Source organism: Onychomys torridus, chromosome 2 (genome assembly GCF_903995425.1).
Source record: "Onychomys torridus chromosome 2, mOncTor1.1, whole genome shotgun sequence".
In the NCBI taxonomy this organism is placed as follows: Eukaryota; Metazoa; Chordata; class Mammalia; order Rodentia; family Cricetidae; genus Onychomys; species Onychomys torridus.
Genome location: NC_050444.1, coordinates 99719351 through 99741883, shown reverse-complemented (window position 1 = coordinate 99741883; position 22533 = coordinate 99719351). Strand labels below are relative to the sequence as shown.

The 22533-nt window shown below is 37.5% G+C and overlaps 1 protein-coding gene across 5 annotated transcripts in view; it reads left to right on the top strand.

The window, feature by feature from the left end:
* Positions 1–22533, top strand: part of Nfib (nuclear factor I B) — a 216241-nt gene that overhangs the window by 172435 nt on the left and 21273 nt on the right. For 2 of the 5 annotated variants that reach the window (XM_036179266.1, XM_036179269.1), the window contains exons 7-10: positions 7908–8042; positions 11822–12006; positions 16027–16192; positions 19415–19497. In XM_036179266.1, the coding sequence (XP_036035159.1) occupies positions 7908–8042; positions 11822–12006; positions 16027–16192; positions 19415–19497 (569 nt within the window). The remainder of the gene's footprint in view (positions 1–7907; positions 8043–11821; positions 12007–16026; positions 16193–19414; positions 19498–22533) is intronic. The other 3 variants (XM_036179270.1, XM_036179271.1, XM_036179267.1) reach the window with 2 other exon arrangements.

Here is a 22533-nt window from a genome sequence, read left to right as displayed (position 1 = left end):
CCTTGTTTATTATCTCATCTCTTCTAAATAGCATTATTATTTTATGCACATAGTTCATCTTTTTTATACTGTCTCCCGGCTTCCACTCAACATTTTAGTGGAAAGCAGAAGTGCCTCACCTTAGCTTACAGCTCATCTTTCCCTTTTAGTCTTGTACATTACTTGACAGGTTCAATGAAATAATGGATGTGCTGACCACCTTTGCCTTCATCCAAAACTGAGTTTGGTCTCTGAAGAGATTGTCAGTGTCCCCCACAGTTTGTGTAAACCTGTAAAACAATTTTTTAATGTAAAAATCTAAAATCTACATAAGTCCAAAATAAAAAGGAAAGTAGAGAACTCTGTGGGAACAACAACTTAGTAAAATGTTACTATAACATAATCTGGTCAAACTTCAGTCAGTGCACTGCCTTTGAGTCAAATACTCCCACATATGAGATTTGTTTGTACCAGAGGGTCAAAGTTCACAGAAGTTTCCCAGTTGCTTTTGCACTGTACCTCTATTTTTTTCTGGGAAAAAAAAGTGTGTGTGTGTTGGGGACAGGGGGAGATATCTTACAATGTTCAGCAGCTTAGTAATGTAAAAACAAAAAAGATAATTTAAGCCAGGATTATAGCTTTTTTAAGCACGGAAGTAAAACATACATTAGCATTCAATACTAGCAAATGAGAAGATAGCCAATGTTGACTTGTATGCATAAAGTTCATTTTAACATGTTTACCAGTCTCACAGGTAAGTAAGGAAGACAGCTGAGGAATATGTAAAATAATCAAACTTTTAAAACATTTCAATGCAATTACTTTTCTGTTAATTACATAGAAATATGTTTTCCTAAGCCATAGAACTGGCACAGCCGTTACTATGTTATAATTTGGTGTCATGGTAAGCTAAAAATAACAGTTTCCAGAAATTTAGGGTCTCTTGTGTGCTTTTGCATAATTAATTTGAAACAGTCACAAATCCAGTGTGTTATATGGAAGAAGAATAGAAATTTTCTTAGAAAAGAAAATGGTTTGTTTTCTAGGTAGGCTGTAGAAATTGAGTTGGTAGCTGTAGTGTACTTAAACATACTGGAGAAGCCAACATATTGTTCCCAAATACGTGCAAGAAGAGCAGGTGTCCCCGGCAGGCAGGTGTTAAAGGTGGCTGTTCAAGCTTGCCCTAGCTCACTGGTTGACTTTAGTGAAGTTCTGCTAACAGGTGGCTAAGTGATTGGAGTGCCATGTGACATTTATCCCGGGAGCAACTTAGATGACAGGCTGCTACAGACTGAGGAAGGGGGTCTTTGCTTTGATGAAGAAATTGCCAAAACTCATGTCTCATTAGTGTTTCCTAAGGTTCTTTGGACGCGAACAACAGTTTAATTAAGGGCTGACGTAAACACATTTCTGCACACTTTCCCTGCAGCATTTTATCACATTAGAATCGATCAAAATTGTTGCCTTGGGCTGACTTGAACAGATATACATCTGGAGCACCATTTGTGCAAGCTGCTGAGGAGCAGAGTACATACGCTGCACATTGCTGCAACCCTCTTCTTTGTAGCGGAAATTACCTTGTTGGGAGATGAGTTGATCTGACTCCTTATTTGCTTAAGCTTTTATCTCTTTGAAGTGATGCTGTGAAGTGAATGACACATCAGGGCTTAGGATGTATACATGCTACGGTGCCAAAAATTCACAGTATAGCTAGTAAAAATTATAACTTGGTTTGTAAACCACTTGTTTAAAGATAGGCTTAAGTCCACATGAACTTTTATCAGTAGCTTACTCAAACTTTTTTTTGGTTTGGAGATATTTTATTTTATAATCCACTCTATAATTAGTTCTAAAGCCATAGCTAATTGCCCAATTATGAATCAGCACAGGTGTGGACAGCAAGGAGTGGTGCCTTTAACACGAGCCTTTCTTTTTGAAGACTTCACCTCGCTAGTCTTTTGTCATGAAGAAGAATCCTTGGTACACTCTAATCTTACCATGGTTAAAATTATTTAATGAATTTTTGACTTTCACATCTGCCCCTTTGCTGTGGATATCACTCTGTATAAATAAAACACTGAGTGGTCATTAGCCAGGCAGGAAGTATAGGCGGAACTAAGAGAGAGAAGAATTGGGAGAAGAGGAAGGCAGGAGGGAGACACTGCCAGCCTCCACCATGACAATTGAGATGTAAGGTACTACTGGTAAGCGACAAGCGAAAGTATAGATTAATAGAAATGGGCTGAATATAAGAGTAAGAGCTAGACAATGGCAGGCCTGAGCTAATGGCCAAACAGTTTAAATAATATAAGCATCTGTATGTTTGTTTTATAAGTGGGCTGTCAGACCAACAGGGCTTGGCGGGGGCTGGAGAGAAGGTCTCCAGCTACCCCCCTTCAGGTGGATTGTGAGCACAGCAGCAGCACAGGGCCAATGGGTCTTGCCCAGCACCTTGAACTTTGTGTGCAGCCACGCCCCCTCATATTTACTGGGTGCTCAGTGGTTGGCTTTGATGTCTCTCTTTGGTTTCCATTCAATTATGCTTTTGGTGTTGTTAAATCATTTTCCATTGTAAACCTTATTTTTTCCTTTTATTGAAAATAGATATTTTTTCACATAATATATCCTTATTATGATTAATTGGAATGTGCATTTGAAGCTAACCATTATGAGTTAACATCCCATCACACAGGCTACTTCATATATAAGAGAATTGAAAATATGCTACCTATACACGTTACCTGCTTTATCTCTTCAGTCTTTTCTTTGACTCCTATATTTTTTGTACATTCATTTCATTCCTAAGTAGTATGGCCTTCTGTCCTCTACATCATTATACACACACACACATATGTATATATACACATATATACATATATACACACACACACATATTATGGTGGAAGAGATGAAAAAATAAATAAGACATCAAGTAATATAAGGTTTGAGTATAAGATTACTAATGAAATATAGACCTCAAAATTTCTTACATTTATTTATTCACTCATTTATCATGTTGTGTGTGTATGCAAGCACTTGTGTGTATGTGTGCAAACCTTGGCCTGCATGTGGTGGTCAGAGGAAAACTTACAGGGGCCAGTTCTCTCCAACTTTGAGTTCTGGGACTCAGATTCAGATCACCAAGCTTGGGACAAGTGCCTGTGCCTACTGAGACATATTGCTGGCCGTAGACCTCAAAAGTTACCCCTGTAGAATTATGGTTTGCCTAAGTATGTTCAACTGGACAAAGCATTGTATGAGTACAATAAGAGATTAGGGAAGTCCAATTTAATAAGTGGGGAAAACATCGCACACTAGGAAGCAGAAGGATGGAAGTACATTCCCTCGACCCCTCAAGTACACTGTTAATATTCTTGGTTCAGATAGGGACAAGAGCAAAGGTCTGGTGGCAAACATGCTGTGTGTGTGTGTGTGTGTGTGTGATCCCAACACTTGGGGGGCTGAGCCAGAAAGTGAGTTCAAGACCAGTCTGGACTACATAACAAGACACTTTCTATACAAGCCAATTAATTAAATAAATGAAAAATATATATATAAACTGGAAAAAGATAGAAACTTCCAACTACAGACAGTCATCTTTTGGGACAGTTTTCCAACATGAAGTAATTTTATTTATGAATGACTTCTTCATAAAGAAGACTTACATCTTGTTCTGGCGTTAAGGACTTCTGACTTTTGCTTCTTTCTCACAGTCATGAGCTATTCCTGCCCTCTTCTTCCAGAAGAACTACCAGCTATTTCTTGTCTTACTGTCTTTCTTTCTCTTCAGTGGCTTTATCTTATGTATTATTCAACTTACCCTTTATTATGTATGTATTATCATTCAACTTATTATATATTTATACATTGCCCAGTTTTGTCATTCAACTAATTTTCAATTTAATCTTTTTATGTATTATTCTTCACTCTTGAGGAACAGTAGGTTGCAAAATGCTCGGCATTTGTTTTTCTTGACAAAGGCCACCAAGAGTCATCTTTTTCATATTTTCAGTCCCCAAACATTTTTATATAGCATATGAGTGCATTAAAAATAGAAATGATGTCATTCTTAGGTTGGAAGTCTATTAGACTACAGACTTTCAAAATAAAATTAAAACCAAAACAATACAAGTTAGATTCGGGGTTAAAATGTAATATCTAGAAACTCTGCCCTGATTTCCCTGCATAATTGCCTTTTTATTTCCCCTCAGCCCACAGAGTTGTGTTTTCCTTTGAGAGGAATTCACTTTTGTGTCTCTGAGTGCTCAGCCTAGTGCCCTTCCCATGCCACACAGCAGCATTTCTTTATTGATTAATGGGCCCAGAATTAATTTCACTTAATGGGAAGACAAAGAAGTGAAGCTCCATTCTTATACTCTCCTGTTCTTTCTAAAGTCAAGAAAGTGTCAGGTGCAGTTTCTCACTCTTGTTTGTATTGAGTCGTTTTGTTGTTAAACAGAAGATAGCTTTGTAGTTTTGGTTACCTCGTGGGCAGACCTTACCACTCTGTTCCTGCTGTATCTCCACTGAAATCCGGTGTTCCTCATATGAAAACACTGCTGTCGTTAGACACGTGTCTGACATCTGGCAACCACTCACAAAAGCTAAGGGCATTATTTTGTCTAAGAAAAAGTTTAAATTATGTAAGTAAAAATGATGAAATCACTCATAATCTTAACTTTTATATGAATAGTATTTGACTTGTTCCTTCATGAGAAGCGACTCTTGTGAGATTGGGTGTGTTTGGTGAGCATTCTGATGGTTGAGGTAGTTTTAGGCTCTTGTTCTTTGGGAGGGTACAGCCAACGTGACTCTGCTCTGCTTCTGAGTGTACTGTGAATGTCACCTTTTCCCATGGTTTGTGTGACCCTTTACCACCCATTGTCGGAAAAATTGGAAAACCCAATTTACATAGCTCCAGTCCTTTGGTTTTTTTGTTTTTAATTTACTTGTAGACAGAAGTAAATGTAAGAGTCACTAATAAGTTACTGTCTTTTTATTTTATTTTTTAGGTTTTTTGAGACAGGGTTTCTCTGTGTAGTTTTGGTTCCCGTCCTGGATCTCTCTATAGACCAGGCTGGCCTGGATACACCTGGCTCTACCTCCTGAGTGCTGGGATTAAAGACATGCGCCACTGCCACCCAGCCAGTTACTGTCTTTTTTAAACCACTGCTCATTAAAAATTTGAAATAGGGACTGGAGCGATGGCTCAGCTGTTAAGCACACTTGTTGCTCTTGCAGAGGACACAGATTTGGTTCCCAGCACTCACATAGTGCTTGCTACCATCTGTAACTCCAGTTTCAGGGATCCGGTACCATCTCCTGACCTGACAGTCCACTAAAATACATGCAGGCAAAATGCTCACACACATTAAAAAGGTCAATCTTTTGTTTTGTTTGTTTGTTTTTAGAGACAGGGTTTCTCTGTGTAACAGTCCTGGCTGCCCTGAAACTCATTCTGTAGACCAGGCTGGCCTCGAACTCACTGAGATCTGCCTGCCTCTGCCTCCCAAGTGCTAGGTTTAAAGGTGTATGCCACCACTGCCTGGCAAAAGTCAATTTTTAAAACAAGTTTAAAGCACTTTGAAATAGAAACGTCGTATTATCTATCATAAGGAGTGAAAAGGAGGCTCCTTCTTTTCTAACAACTTGTATGTCTCAGTTCAGCTTTCAGTAGGCAAAACCCAATACTGAATCATTCCTCTTAATGCCAAGTAGTTCTTGGGTGAAGCTCAGTGTTTTCTTGGATATTTTGAAGATAAACTTAAGCTGAAATGAGCTTCTATTTCCTATTTTTTTTAAACTTGCATTTAAATACTGCCCCTCACCTCTTTGTGATAGCCTTCATGAACAACTTTTTTTTTTTTTTCTTTTTTGAGAACTCTGTAAAAAACTGAATTCTAGTAGATCCGTGGCCACCCATTTGTCAGAGGTGTGGTTCCCGCCTTCTGCTGTCCACTGCCTTTAGGAGCATATCTATTCCTTAAGTGCCTGCATGCTCAAAACACATACTCAGTTTTATTGGATGCCTTTACCAGAACTCGGGTGCTTTTTCAAATAGTGAAAAAATGATGGCAACTGGTCTCTCACATTAGTAACACTGGGAAGCCTCTTCTTCTATCAGAGCACTGTGAATAAAAATGCAGGTCATACTTTTTAATGCTGTGCTAAAGTTTTAGTGGTTTTCTTTTAACAGATAGAGTTCTTTTCTTCCAAATATGCATATAGAAAAATTAGAGGTGAAATTTTATGACAATCAGTTTGCTTCAAAAGTAATGCAGGGAACGGAAATGTAAGTAAGATTCTGAGTGGATAATGGCTGAAGTTGGCTGCTGGGTATAAGAAATCCATTATTATTCTGTCTACTGTGCACATAGTTAACATTTTTGATGATAAAATACAAATTTTATTGATTGTGTTATTGTTAGAACATTTTAATATGAATTTATAAGCCACCATAAAAATGAGCATTACTTGAGATGTTAAATCTGAGTCATCTTCCTGACCAATCAGAGGTGCCTGCTGGATATTCTGGTCAGACATGTTGCATGACACAATACAATCCCACAGTGACTCATGATGATGACCTTTCATAACCATCATTAATTCACCTTCTTCAATTCTGTTCACTTATCCATTGCATTAGTCTGTCCCACTTTTATTTTCATCTCTCACTGTCTGTATTTTGGCAATGTTTAGTATTTATGGAATAGATGGGTAAAGCCATGAATACTTCTTTTATGGCATGGTTTACAGTATTTTATAATTCCTTTTTACTTCTTTATATCCCCTCACTAGATGTTTAGCTTATAGAAGCAGAGTGTAAATCCAGTTCTCAGTTGTATCCCCAGACACTGGGTCATTTCAGGCATAAATTAGGCTTCTAATACATACTTGTGAAATGAATAATTAATCATGAATTGTGGGTTTTTTTTTGTTTTTTGTTTTTTAAAGTGGGCCTCTGTCATGAGTACACTGTAGATATTCTACGCTTGACTTAATTTCTGGAGAGTGTGCTCCATCTAAACTCTCTCTGGTTATATGTTGCTCCCCTCTAACCTTCAGACATGAGTACACAGATTTGCTGCCTTGTGCCCTTCCAGGTCCCTACCTCCCATCTTCACAGATCACTTGAACTCCTTACGTATTTTCTGCTCTCCCACAACTTTGGAATACCTTTTTTGTTCACTTGTTACCCCCATGTACATTTTAAAAATGACACTACATGGGGGCTTCCTTCCCAAGCTTGGTCAGGCAGAGGAGAGTAGTGCTCTGCCTACAAAGGCTGGGAATATAACAGTAGATGCTACAGTGTCTCTGCTCTTAGCCCATATACTTCATCTCCACTGGTGACAGCTCTTTCCACAGCATTTTCCTCTTTGCTAACAGCAAATGTCCATATCAGGAATTACTTTTTATTAATCTTAATATCCATATTTATTAGGAAAATAGAGGAACCTGATAAATATTTGTAGAATGAGCAGGTTAAGGAATGTATTTTTGTTTGTTTTTGCTAAACAAGAAAGTAAGTTTTCCATAAACGATGTTAAGTCAGGGATTGTTTTTTATACTAGCACCTGTCATATCCTAGTTTTTTTCACAATGTAGCCATCATGTCAAAAGATAGCCCTGAATCATGGAAAGAAGTCAGTCATCACTGGGCTACAGAAGACCTTCAAGTCTGCAGCCTGGGGATTTTCAGTTCTGGGTTTCTTTAATGATGCTTTGGGTTAGCTTCTGCAGAGCATGTTTCTAAAAGATATTTTACAGCTCAAGTATGGCTGGGTCTTTGACCTTGTATATAGATTTTTCTAACTGGGTGAGAGCAAAAGAATCCTAGAGTATTGGGAAATGAGCTGTTATGTTGACATGAACCTCATTGCTTAAGAAGGCCAGGCAGCTTGAATTTGTCCCCTTTTTCTTTGCAGACATGTCTTCTCCAACTACAATGAAGAAGCCTGAGAAGCCACTATTTAGCTCTACATCTCCACAGGATTCTTCCCCAAGACTGAGCACTTTCCCCCAGCACCACCATCCCGGAATACCTGGAGTCGCACACAGTGGTGAGGAGTTTCAAGCTGAGAGGAAAGGCCTTCCTCTTGTCCACACAGCAAACACTTAAGGGTGGAGGGGAAGTTTATCATCGTTGCTATGGTGACTATATCTTCTCCACCCAACAGGGAGGGTTGCTAATGAACAAAATATTTTCTCTGACTAATTTATGAGAAAATACTTAATATTATAGATTTTTAATCACAAGAGCTTTCAAAAATGGGATATATATTTATCTTAACGTTAACTCCAAGATTGGCCCTAGTTTTGTATATTCTGCTGGAGAAAGATGGAATTCCAAGTATATTGATGAATTTAGGGTTTTTTTTCCCATAGGAACTAAGAATATAGACAATTTGTCCATAGGTGATATTTTCTATCCATAGATAATTAGTTACTTACTTGGAAGTAAAATTAATAAGAAAATTCATGCCATGTGTTCTGTATGCATAAATATTTCCATCTCGGATACATGATACATCTAATAGTTTAATTAAGAAAGAATATTCAATTAGTAATCAGTATTATATACTGGGTACCTATTACTTTTAAGCCTCCTAGAGAATAGTGGTTTGATAAGTTTATTTATTATGCTATTTATAAAGATAATCTTACTACTTCTAATTTGTAGTTAGATGACCCTTATCTTACTAAATCTGGTTTTTAATCTTCACTCATTAGTTATAACAGAAAATTTGTTGTTGCTTTGTTTAGAATTTTGTGATCTTAGTTGTTATCATTAATGAAATTATGACACTGAGATAGGAATATGAAAATTACAGTGGTATAAGAATTTTCATATTAGTTGTTTGATCTTCTGAGCCAAGTGGCAAAAAATCAGTAACCATTTCATAGATGTTGCATCTTTGGCCACAATTAATTTCCAGGTCATGGCTTCTACATTATGACACCTGATTAGGAATTCATACTTCTAATAGTTTAAATAATTAAATGACATTTTTAGTATAATGAAACACAAAGCCTATATAGTGAGCTTTACATTTTGGTTTTCTGTCAAATACTTAAATATCTAAAATGGCAGTCATATGTACAGTAAGTATACTTAATAGGTACCCACCTATAGTAGGAACCTTGGTCAAGGCAAAAGGTTTGGTTCTTAAAGCACTGATGATATAGTAGGGGTCAGTGGACCCATCCCTGACCAAGCATATAATCTCAAAAGGACCAGGTACTTGGTGGAAGTGTCGATGCCTGAAAGAAATATGTTTTGATCTAAGTTTGAAGGGTGGGTTAGCCACAAGAAGGAACAGCGGGTGAGCAGGATGCCTGTTCTAGGCAGAGGTGACAATAGATTCCAATATAGTATGGTCACATTTCCGCCAAGGAATTGCCACGTGGCCAAGTACCCACAAGTTCTAGTTGGGCCAGTGATCCAGGAATGGGGTCTGAGACACCAGAGGACCCACGCGTATCTGTGAAATTGCTGGGACTCTATTATAGAGACAATAGGAAATCAATTACAGGTATTTTAGCAGAGAAGTTTTACAATTGCAATGGAATTTTTAAAAGTCTTTGGCATGGAACTATAAAGATAATGCTAGAAGGAGTCGGACTAGAGGAAGAAGTACACTTAGGAAGAATTTGCAATGATGCAAGCAAACAAATGCACACACATGTTTTCTCTCCAAATGAAGGAAGACATTTCTGTTGTGTAATTTGCTTTTCTGTCCTTTTCAAAGGATTAAAATGACTTTTGTCCATAAAGTAGCCATTTTTACTTTCATTTTGAAATATAAAATCCTATCTGCTTGTTTCAAGCCCACTGCAGTTCCTGAACTACCCTTAGATTTGAACTCTAACTTGAGTTGTTCTGGTTCTGTTGAAATGAGATTTTTTTTTTTTTCAAAACTGCTAGGAACAATGAGTTAAAGCCCTGAAGCCAAGGTGGAGCCACCTTTGTGTCTCACAGGGTATTATGTACACATGTGAACAACATCCATAGTTAAACTGAGCTGAGGTTAAGATCACTTAATCACTTAGGACTTTGGGTGTAGTTATTGGTAGAAAGTACTTGCCTACTAGTGTGTTTGAGGTCCTGATCTTGGGTTCAAAAACAAAAAACAACAACAATAAAAAAGCCCAAACAAAACAAAACAAAACAAAAAATAAAACCTTAGACATCAAGTTAAAAAAATGTCTGATTTTCAGCTGGGCAGCGGTGGCACACAACTTTAATCTCAGCACTCAGGAGGCAGAGCCAGGCAGATCTCTGTGAGTTCCAGGCCAGCCTGGTCTACAGAGTGAGATCCAGGACAGGCACCAAAACTACACAGAGAAACCTTGCCTCGAAAAACAAAAACAAAACAAACAAACAAACAAAAAAGATGCCCGATTTTCAATAAACATCTGTCTGTATTTCCTTAAATTATGCTTCAAGTAGGTGTATAGCTAAAAAAAAATACTTGTAGGACTTCTGCTGTAAGAAACATATAGTTGTTACCCACAGTGCGTCCTGTAGAAGGATTACATAGGGAAAAGGTTTAAACCATGTATTCTGTTACCACACTCTTTAGGTCCTGAGGAACAGTCTCCTAGACTTGTCAAACTAAATTTGTGGTTCTGCAGTATGCGTTCCTAAATTGTTATATCCTGAGTGCTTTCTTTGAGGAAAATAGCAATGCCTCTTAAGGCTCTCTACCTCTCCCCTCTCTCTTTTTCTCATAATTACAAGGTTGAAGATGATCATTATAGACAGTCTTCACTTATAGTCATGAAGAGAACTTAGTTTTCACATTGGTTCCTAAAACATGGAACACTGTTTGTATTTTCATATGACTTGGGTTAATTAAAGTATCAAAACAATAGAGATTTAATCTTTACTTCTATATATTGTTGTCTTAGTTAGTAATTATATAATTATTTCCAGCAACTTTATAGAGATATTGGCTAAAATATTCTTTCTCCATATTTAAGATTTAAAAGTTTTTCAAAACTAAACATTATGATCATACCGTTATACCAAGCTATCATTGAATATTATCTACAACACATATAGTACCTCCTTCTGTCACTAGAACATATTATTGTAAAATATGTGGGTAAATTAATATGTTTATAAAATTTAAATTAACATTTTTGTGGGTTTTATTCTTGATCTTACTTGACAATACCTTTGAACTTCCTTATAGTATCAGCTGGAGTCAGAATAAAAATAGCCATAGATTATGGTTTTGAAAGGAGTTATCTTCATTAGGAGGAAGAGTCCAGTCCTGTGTGCTAATGTTCAAGAGTATTTACACAGTGAGCAGATCATTCATTATTCATGACCTGACATTTTGGTCTGTTAATTGTTGGCTTTCATTTTAAACAACTGTCAACTAGGTTGTTTAGGGAGATGGTTTATTTGAAATTGAATTATATTTCTATTTTGAGTTATAGTAGAACTTTATTGTGGCTCTCTTTCTTTCTAATTAATGCTGGAACTTGGTCCGGATATAAGGAGAGAAAGACTTGTAATCGAAGAATATATCGTGAATGGAAAGGAACTTACTCAAGGAAATACTTTGTCTAGTTCTACCACAAGTTGTGCAAGAGAACTTTTAAAAAAAAATTGTTCTTGAGTCTGGAGAAAGATGGGTTTTTATGTAGGGTGGAGTTAAGTCTCTATGTCCTTAGTGGTGCTAGCCTTGGGAAAACAAAGGGAAAGACAGTTTATATAACTGTGGGAACATGTGAATGAAGGGCTCCTGTTTTCTAGCATTGGGTGAAGGAAGCAGGAAGACAATCTGCTGACCAGCCAGTCTTTGTGTTTTTCTTTTGTGCTCTGCAGTCATCTCCACTCGAACTCCACCTCCACCCTCACCGTTGCCATTTCCAACGCAAGCTATCCTTCCTCCAGCCCCATCAAGCTACTTTTCTCATCCAACGATCAGATATCCTCCCCACCTGAATCCTCAGGATACTCTGAAGAACTATGTCCCTTCTTATGACCCATCCAGTCCTCAAACCAGCCAGGTAAAAATAAGAGAAGACAAAATAAACACAGAGCCTAGGGACGGGGGACAGGCCGAGCTCTAAGGCACAAGGTTAGTCAGAAAGTGTGTTTGGAGCATCAGGCCTTGCAATCTATCTTCAGAAAGTTTCTTGGTGACTCAATACATTTTTTTTTTTTTAACTTAAAGGTGGCTGAATGACAGGTAGGAAGTGTGTTGCCCCAAAGGGATACATTTGTGAAGATGTTTTGGGTTTAATGTTTTTTGGATTTTCATTGATTGAAAGAAAGTTTATGCAGAATGCTCATTGCCAATAAAACTCTAAGCTGGAGTGCACACCTCTGAAATACCTGGTTTGACAAACAGACAAAGTGCTTATTCCAGGCAGGAGAAAGGTATGTGCTAAAATAAACACCCACTAAAGAACTTACAGCTGTATTTATAGGCCAGTTATTCGGCATTAAAATCAGCTTTGGTAATGTAAACACTTTCAGCAGCCTTTGATGACTCTTGATTCTGCAGAGAGATGACTTATGTTTAATAATGAGTGGCATTTCTAGCTCTTTCTGTCTCTGTATCTGTCTCTATCTAGCTGTATGTATGTGTGTATGTATGTATGTATGTATGTATGTATCTATCTATCTATCTATCTATCTATCATCTATCTATCATTTATCTCAGTCTCTCTCACATCATGCAGTGGTCTTAGGGATTTGTTGTGTAAGTACAGTAACTCTTGGGCGTTTCTTACTCTAGATGCTTGCTTTCTTCTGGTGAAAGGTCACTGTATTGCGGTTTCTCACAGGAGGATTTTGCGTAGCCAAGAAGATGGGCTTTGTGCCATTAACGAGTCTATCAGTATTTATAGTACCCAGGTCTCTAATGTCATTTTGATCCTATGGTTTAGTATTAGGCTTTGCTGTTTTATCTCAAAAACCTCTGTCCACTTCCAAAAATTTTTTAAGACTTTGAGAAATTTATACAACATTTTATGATATCCCTGTTAAGTTGTACTAAAATTAGAGTACACGAGTATATGTGTATCAATTATAAAGTTCATGGGGGGAAAAACAACTTTTGTGTTAATTTGTTAAATGAAGCAGAATGGTCCTTTCTGGATGTTTTATTTTAAACATAATATACTATACCCTTGTGTGACTTAGAAAGTTACCTTTGCTTTTAGTTTCACTAACTAATATATGAAACTAAATATTAACATTGGGGAGTTAAACATCTATTTGTGCTATAGAAAAAAATGTCCATGTGTTGTAAGGACGATGTGACTAAAGACAAGTAAGGAGTAAGATCTTAGGGTACCAGTTTAGAAGTGAAATTTGTTCTCAGAGTATGGATTCAAAAGTCTCTATTCCATAGAGTATTTTGCTAGACTCATCTGGGAACTGTGCATACAAGGTCTGATTTTAATTTGTGTAGAATTTCCATGAATAACAAAGTCTAATTAAGACATCCATTAAAAGTCCTTAACGTTAATTCAGTGTGGAAAATCTTAGAGTTCCATTGGATTTTTTTTTTAACTGATGTCTTAATTAGGCACTGTTAAGGGGAAAATTATGCAAATTAAAATCAGGCCCTTAGTGTTACGCATTTCTTTAATTATTCAGTGCTTGTTTTACATATATTTCGATTTCTTTATAAGTTAAGAGTGCATATTAGGTGATAATCTCCCTCTTTTGTCACAGTTTTTCCTGTATGTTTTCAAAGTAAATGTCCAGCTTCTAGAGCAGCATCTTATTCCCATCTCAGTTGAAAGCCAAGAGCAAAAAGAAAATTTCAGAGTTTTATATGCTGGGAGGAGCATAGTAAATAGGATAGTGCATTGCCAGTACCGTTCATCCTCGCACAAGACACCCCTCTCTGTATCCCACAGCAGTTGGAGAGGTAGGCGCTTTAGAACCCAGCTTCACTTGTTCACACTGGTAGAAAACTGGTGTCACCTTCCTTTGGCCCTGGTGTTTTAGAAAGGTCTGCATGGACTTGGGCGCTCTCTTTTGTCCCCTTCCCTGCTTTTGAATGGTAGGACACCTGTCTGTTCACAGTCATTCCATTCCTGCAGACAAAATGTACACTGCACAAGTTTATCTCCTGTGGCAGCATTTCCTTGAGATTCTTGCCATTTGACTCCTGTTCCAGGTAGGTATGGACTGTTTTAGTGAACATTATGTGGGAACACTTTTGCCATTGATTGTACCACCATTTCACCATGTGTGAAAATGAGAGCTTTCTTCTTTCTAAGACATACACAAAGCAGTCCTTTATAATTTTCCTATAGCCAGAAGTTGATAAGGTCTATCTACAGAAATAAACTACCACTTACCTAGAAAGAAAAATGTGTCTTTATAGTGAATGGCAGAAATGTTTTGTTTTGTTTTTTAAGGAACATTATATCTGCTTTGATGTTTAATTCCAAACTCAAAGCCAGTTAATTTGCATTTCAGAGTAGGACTGTTGATCTGCATCTTCCAGTGCTGGAGATGATGGGGAGTGAGCACTGGTCCTCAAGCCCTGCAGTCCTGGCTCTGCTTCCGAGCCTCATCCAGCACTGTGCTGATCTGGATTCTTAAGCAACTGAAATGTCTTCTCCTCCCCACAGCAATTTGGAGATTAATTCCATTACTGCTGCACCAATTATAGTGAGACAGTCATGCTATTCAGTGGAATATTTTGAATAAAATTGGTTTAAAGATATAATTCTGCCATAGGTTTCCATCAAGGAAAACTCCAGTTTATTTTCCTGACATAAAGTTAAATACTTAATTGAAATTACCCATGATGAATAGCCAGGATATTCAAAGTCAGTTTTAAAAAATAAAATAGAGGAAGTAGTCTCTCTGTAACCCACCCAAAGACTCAATCCATGCCTCAAAATCAAAATATTTAGGTGCTATTAGCTATCTTTCTCTAAAGAAATATCCAGTTATAATTTATATGCAGGTATTTAGATACATATTGTTTCATTGATTTATTTGCTTTGGGAAGTTGGAATTATAAAGACCATATATTTATGGAGAATACTTCCCAGAAAATTATTATGAAAGACCATGCAGTGAAGAACTGTTCCATGAGTATAATCAAAAATAGCAGTCTTTATCTGGGATACTATAGCCCAGACTTTCTTCAGACAGTATATCCTTAGGGTTTTGCCTTCTACCACAGCAACTATTTCTCTATCGAGGGTGAAAACTCAAGAAAGAACATCTTTTCTGAACCTGGACAGGGTTGTCTTCTCACAGACCCCTATGCCGCTCTTCATGCACGGTGATTGGAGAGTAACACACAATAGTGGGCAACTGATGGTCCTCATGTCCACTTTGGTGCATCATAGTCCTTTTCTTTGGAGGATGATGTCTGACTTCGGCAGTTTATAACTTTGTGTGCATCAGAAATCTTAGATGTTCTCAATCTCCTTCTATCTGCTTATGTTAGTAAATCATTGAAAGCGGACTGGGTACCCTAGAGTCTAAATTGCCTGATATGTGTGTCTGCATGTGAGAGGAAGCTAGAGTTTATATGCAGAAGAATGGATTATTGACTGTGAATGAAGGAAACTATACAGTGTTGGATATGTTTCCTATCCTTGACATTCTTGTATCCCTATGTCAGTGATACCATTGTTTCATAGGAAAATATTGAACTGAGAATAAGGTGCAGAACATAGGATTGCTGGATTCTTACTGTAGAGAATTCAGAAAGGAATTCCATTTTAGCTTTAGCTAGGCATCAGTCTCAGCCCATGTGGGTTTTCTGGCCTACTACATGAGAGGCTCAGGTCAACTGAACATTTACCGGTTTTATAAAGAGGAAATCACCTGTGCAAAGTGCATTAATGGTCAAAGCCTTCCTTTAGATACTGTTGCTTCTTACTACTAACCATTGGTTGGCTCCCAGTGCGGACTAAAGAGGGCCTGCATGGCGGCGGCTCTCCATCCTGTGCAGGATCCACGTGTGTGTGCTGAGTGGAGTTGTTTGACAGGATGACTGCCTTTTGGATTGCTTCACCCGGCATTCTGTTTTTGTTTTGTAGCCTAACAGCAGTGGTCAAGTAGTAGGGAAAGTGCCTGGCCATTTCACTCCTGTCTTGGCACCCTCTCCCCATCCCAGTGCAGTGCGACCTGTGACTCTGACCATGACAGATACTAAACCCATCACTACATCCACTGAAGGTGAGGCAGCTTCACCTACAGCAACCAGTAAGTATTTCTGTAGGAAATGAGAAATGTCCATCGAAGGCACCATTGGATATATGATCCAAGGTGGAAAACACAGGGACTTTTCCGACTACCTGAGCAGATGGAGATTTCTCATTTAAGTGGAGCTAGCAGGCATGTATGTGGCCCAGCTGTCACATGCTCTCTCTTATCAAATTTCCGTTAGTACGTCATATTTGACAAGGGAGAAACATGATTTTTTTTTTTTTTTTTTTTTTTTTTTAGCAAAAAGCCACAACAAAAGTAATAACCCATGCCTGCTTGCTTGTTCAAGGTAGACATTGAAATTACACTGATAACACAACACAGTATACAAAGGTTTTACATCACCAAAAGAGAGATTAGATAATTATTACTTATTGGAGTATTTCTAGAAATCAAACCCCTCCCCCAAGCAAATGGAATCAGTGCCTCCACAAGGTAATTACATGTTTACCTCACTGTAGGTTGTGTCATTGTGAGAAGCAGTCATACATTGGGCTGTGCAGGCAAGGACACTGTGAAGCATAGGATTAGATACATGGAAGGTACCTACACTGCCATGATTTACAACTTTTTCTTTAAATCTTTTGGTTGTTTTGACTATCACATTATAATCAGATACTATGCTTGTTAGCATGGCTATAGCATTATAAATGTCATATGTAGGTAGTATCATGATGTAGCATACACCAGTAAGCCAAATCATCATATAGAACATCAGAATTAGATAAGGAACACATTTTTTAATTGGTTTCACCAAAACTACTAGCTTCCTAAAGGGCACTGATGTGCACAGATGGACAACTGTTGAGGTTTCATCTGGGAGGCACCAGCATGTGCCATCACCATGATGGGTTTATATTCTGATGGTTTTTCTTACATAGAGCAAAGAAATCCCTTGTGCTCTGGAAACTCCCTTGTGGAATTACACTATCAGAGACATCACTAGCTCTTATTCTGTCTCTCTTTTCTCTCAGCCATTGGAAAGACATTCTTTTTGTTAATGACTTCTAAAAACATATAAAGACACTGTCCAAGAAAAAAAAAAAAGGACAATACCTTAAGTGCAGAGTGAGTACTCAGTATTTATTTAGCAGAATTCACGAGTCCTATAAACTAGTAAGTCCAGATAGGCTTGGAATATATATCACTCATCAGTGATGCTTGGTAATTAGCTCACTGACAAATAGTCCTACCCTGGTGAGCACTTCCCTGAATACAAAGATGGGTGAGATGCTTCTAGATGTTTTCTGTGTATATCACAGTCACTAAGATACTATATTCGTACTTTTAAAGTGAACATCACAGCATCTTTGAACCAAGGTGCAGTTTAAATAAAAGCACATAAAAATATGATTTTAAAAGGCAGTCAAAAAACTACCTCAGGATATATGATCAAAACCAAAGTTTCAGGAACTTTTGGTGCCTACTTTTATGCTGACACCCATACATCAAATTCAGGGGAGGATCCAGTCCAGATAACCACAGCCCTTTCACGGGTATGCCTTCAGTCTGTTTGATAATGAATTGCTTTTTACTCATGCTTCAAAAAGAGATCTGTTTTAACTGGTAAAATTTCTAAAATATTCTAAAGGAATATCTAGCCTATATAAAGTTGGTTTCACCAGCTCTTCCTCTACTTCTACATAAAAGAAATATACTGAGGAACACAACTGATAATGAGAAACTGGATGTTGGATGTTGAATTTTTTAATCAATAAAGTTTACAGAAACCAAGGGAAGCCTCTCTTTAATGAATGGAAAACAAAGAGAGGTGGGGGGAGGGAGGGAGGGAGGGAGGGAAGGAAGGAAGGAAGGAAGGAAGGAAGGAAGGAAGGAAGGAAGGAAGGAAGGAAGGAAGGAAAGGAAGGAAGGAAGGAAAGGAAGGAAGGAAGGAAGGAAGGAAAGAAGGAAAGAAAGGAAGAAAGGAAGAAAGGAAGAAAGAAAGAAAGAAACAGCCCAGACATGGTGTTCACACTGAGAGTAAGGCTCCTCTCTCATTTCCCAGCCTGTCTATTGAGTTCTCAAGGCCTAGTGAAGAGTGGAGAATACTGGCTGCTAATGGCTACCCTTGCCTTATTTAGCAGGAATTAGGACATAACCTGTGAGCATCCTCAGTGTTTTAAAAACTTGACCTAAAAGTCTCCAAGTTTAAATAATTCATTTTTAAAGTGAACATGAAAAATTAATATATTGGTTTTTTAAAGCTAGCCTATTTAAAGCCAGTGTCTGAATTCCAAATTAATTATAATGGTTTTAAACCTTTTCAGACTTCCAAGTGTAACATGGTACAGACTTGGTTTTTCTGTTCAATTGGAGATGGAGGAGTAGGTTTGATTCTTCTATTCCTTGTAAAAGGTAGATTTAGAAATGAGAATATTTCTGTGAGAAGTTCATTCCATCAGAAAAACGCTTGCACAAAAAGTAGTTGTAAACTAGACCACAGCAATGTAAGAACAGTCACCCACATCCACGCTACGTGGTGACCAAGTATGTAATAGGTACCATTAGTTCCTCCCTGGCCAGTCACAAGCAAGTGATAGTTGTTTTTACACTAACAGAAAGTGAAGTGTTTTTGTTGTTGTTGTTTTGTTTTTTTGTTTTTGTCAAAAATGTTTCTACCAAGCTGGGGGACGGTCCCCATATTAGATAGAAGATGGAGCTAAGTCACTGTATGTGATGCAAGACAACTGGACTCCTCTTTAAGAAAACAATTAGTGGATTTATTAATTTTTTTATTTGTTTGGGTACACATTTAAATAAAACATTTTTTCATCTCATACTCGTCAAGCACATCTGCTTAACCCTGCCATTAAAAGTGGTCACATTCCCTGTCACTTCATCTACTTTCACATTTAGAATCACAGGCAGCCATCCTTGATTATTCCATTAGACGTAGGGTGTGTCTATGAAGAAAGTTTTCAGTACAGCCGAGTCTCAGCATCCAGGCCATCCTTCAGCTATAGCACACAGTGAGGACACCCACACTGAAGCACAGGTTGTGGTTCATTGCATAGATTTTTTTTTAAGGGGGGAATAGTTGATTTGAATTCAATGGCCATTTCTTTTCTGTCATTTGGTATTCACGCAGACAAAAGAGAGGAGAAATGGAGATACCATTTTGGTATCAACTCCCACTTCTCTGGGTTTCTTATACATGGACAGGGTGTTCATTCTGACAGTTCACAATTTTTATCTTTGTTTTTGTTCTTCCTTAATCAGCCTACACAGCCTCAGGCACATCTCAAGCCAATCGATATGTGGGACTAAACCCAAGAGACCCATCCTTCCTGCATCAGCAACAGGTGGGCACATGTCACCCAGGTGGAATGGGGTAGCCACGCTTTGCTTCGGCGCTTTTCTCCATGTTGCCTCTCAGATCTGGATTCAGGATGGGGCTCACGGGGCTTCTGAGACCAAAACTGATCATTTTGTTTTCCAAATTTTTTTCCTCATTTATCCTCTGCTTCTCACCTATCTGAAGTTTCTGAAACTGGCTCACAGCCTCTCCTGTCTTCAAAGCACATAGTGACAGCATCCACAGATACTTGTTGTGTTCCAGCTAGACTGTATTGTTCTATCTTACTGGATATTGAGACCTTACTAGCCAATGTGGCTGTTAAGCACTGACATGGAAAACCAGTTCGAGAGCTAGCTAGTCTGTGTGTGAAGCCATTTTGTTTTCTCCAGATATCTCACTCCTCCTTTCTATTCGGTCCAGGAGGAGGATGTGCTGTAACGTGGAGCTCACAGGCGAAACATCATTCCGACTCTAATACATTTAAATTGCTTCACTGTTCAGATGCAATAAAACACTTTTTTTTGTATGTGTGTGTGTGGGGGGTGATTCTGCCTTCTTACATCATTTATGTTTCAAGTAGCATTTTAAATTTCACATCTCATTAATGCTGTAAATTTAATGCAAATGAAGTGTTTACCCAAACTGTGAAAAACTACAGCCAGGATTAATGGTGGCTTATAAACAAATTAGCCCGAGTCTAAAGTATGCACAACACCAGGGTAGAAACCCCATGATTCTAGTTATAGGGTCACAGAAATAGTTCTAAGCACTTCAGAATTGAAGTGTAGTTTATGAGGCATATGTTTGCTGTTCTTAAGTTTGAATACAGAGCAGTTTGAAGTTAACCGTATGTAAAACATTACATAAGAAAAGCAGGCCACAGTACATAAGACAGAGCTGGGAATAGACACCAAGTTGTCTATGTGTTTATGTGAGGTTTATATATGTACCAAACATGCGAAGTTACTTGTGCCTACTTAGTTCTAGAATGGCCTATCTGGCTTCTGCTTACTGTTCTCTAGGCCTTCCCTTCCTCTGGCCAAGGTAACAGACTGTGTATAGTAGAGGTCACCACATGCAGAGAAAGCCATAAAGATGATAGCTCATTCAAGATACTTGACATTTCGCAAGGTTAAAATAACAAAACAGCACACAAGAGAACTGACTGAAGACATCTGTATATAGTTATGGAAATACCAAATAATAATTAGTGGCCTTGCCAGCCAATGGCTTCAGCATAATTCTCTGGAATGTTGCTTTTTTTCACCTCTAAAATTGCTATCATATGGATATGTTATAACTATGTTTAACAAATGTATGTGTTCATTGTGTTTTTTAAACATATACAGGATTTATAGGTTTTGGAAAACTTGTTTTTTAACAAAAATCATACTTTTTTTCAGAAATATTTTTGTCATAGGACTTGCCATTATTCTTTATGACACCTCCCTAATTTCCAGTTAATTTTTAATTAAAAAAACATGCCTCTGTTATTTAACCTTTAGCTCCAAACACATTTAGAATATTACAACCAATCCCATGCACTGAGAAACAATTGTCCTATTTCCTTACCCTAGTCCAGGGCAGCTTCAGTTTATATCAATTAAGATTAATGTCAGGGTCTCATGTAATGACAGTCACAAAAGTTCATTTATACCAAACTTACCTCTCTCTTAACATTGTCTAAAGATGAACCAAGAAATCTCATCACAGTGAAAACCTGGACCTGAACTGTGGGCAGAAATCTGGGCATCTTCTAATCTGAGCAATGTCTACTTTCTTGTAAAGTCTGACATTTGCTATTTAAGTGGGTAGTGTTGAGTAAAGACCACTTACAATGTGAATATATTTTCTGATTTCAAATGTGTTTGCTATTTATCAATATATGGTATATATTAATTCTAGGAAGCAAAAAGCCATATATATACTCCACAGTTAAAAATTTTAAATACCGAGCAGATAGATAATTTATCTATGTAATGAAACTTTGATTTGAAGGAACTCAGTTTGCCAAATTCATAATGAACTATGACTTTGAGACATGAATAAAACAACATAAATGTACATCATATAATGTAAGCATATCACTTAGCTGGAGTACCAGTTAAAATCTCTTCTCTCTATCCTTTCACATTAAGAGCAGTGGAGATGAAGCTGCATGTTCACGCTACAGGTATGGAGAGAGAGAAATAGTTGACATGACTTCCGGAGAGGTTATTCTTCCTCCAGCAGAAATGCGATTGATTTACTGTGTCCTCTCATTACTTTGCGAAGATTTAAAAGAGACCACTCTTCTAAGGGCAGCTCCTAAATGCATTTGGTTTAAAGCACTCAATGATGAATGCAAAGGAAAATCAAGGGGTACATGAAATAAAAGTGATCAATCATTTTATATTAGCTAGGAGAAATTCAAAATTAGAAAGGCAGTGGCTTTAGTCTGGAGGGGCTTTTTAAACATTCCTCATAACCTATAATATACATGACCCCTTAAAAATAAATATTGTCACCAGGTGCTTTCTTCAGCTCATGTGGGTTGCTCTATAAAGATTTATCCTTTCAGCTTAGGCGAAGTATTGATGTGCATTGTTGCATGCAATTTTTTCCTTACAAAAGAACTTTCATATAGCTTACATAAATTAAGTTAACCATAAATTTAAGATTATTGGATATTTTTGACTGTCTTCTATTAAACTTCCTACAAAATGATTCCACAGAAAGGCTTTCACTCCAGCTGTTTCTAACCCATGATCACACTGACATTCCTCAACTGAAATGTAACATATTAAAGTTCATCCATACTGGCAAACTTGAATAGTGAAACACCTCCTTGATGCTCAGTTGCTTGTTACACACAGTTATTAGTAGTCACACATTTGTGAGCTCCTTTTTTACAATGATTATTCCTGACTAATGACACTTTCTAACTGCCTTCAAATATTAGTTGTTATTTGTTGTGTGTTTTTTTCTGATGTTGGAATTTCACCTAAATATACATATGACATTGCATTTAAATTTAAAAAAGAGTCACTTAATTATGGAA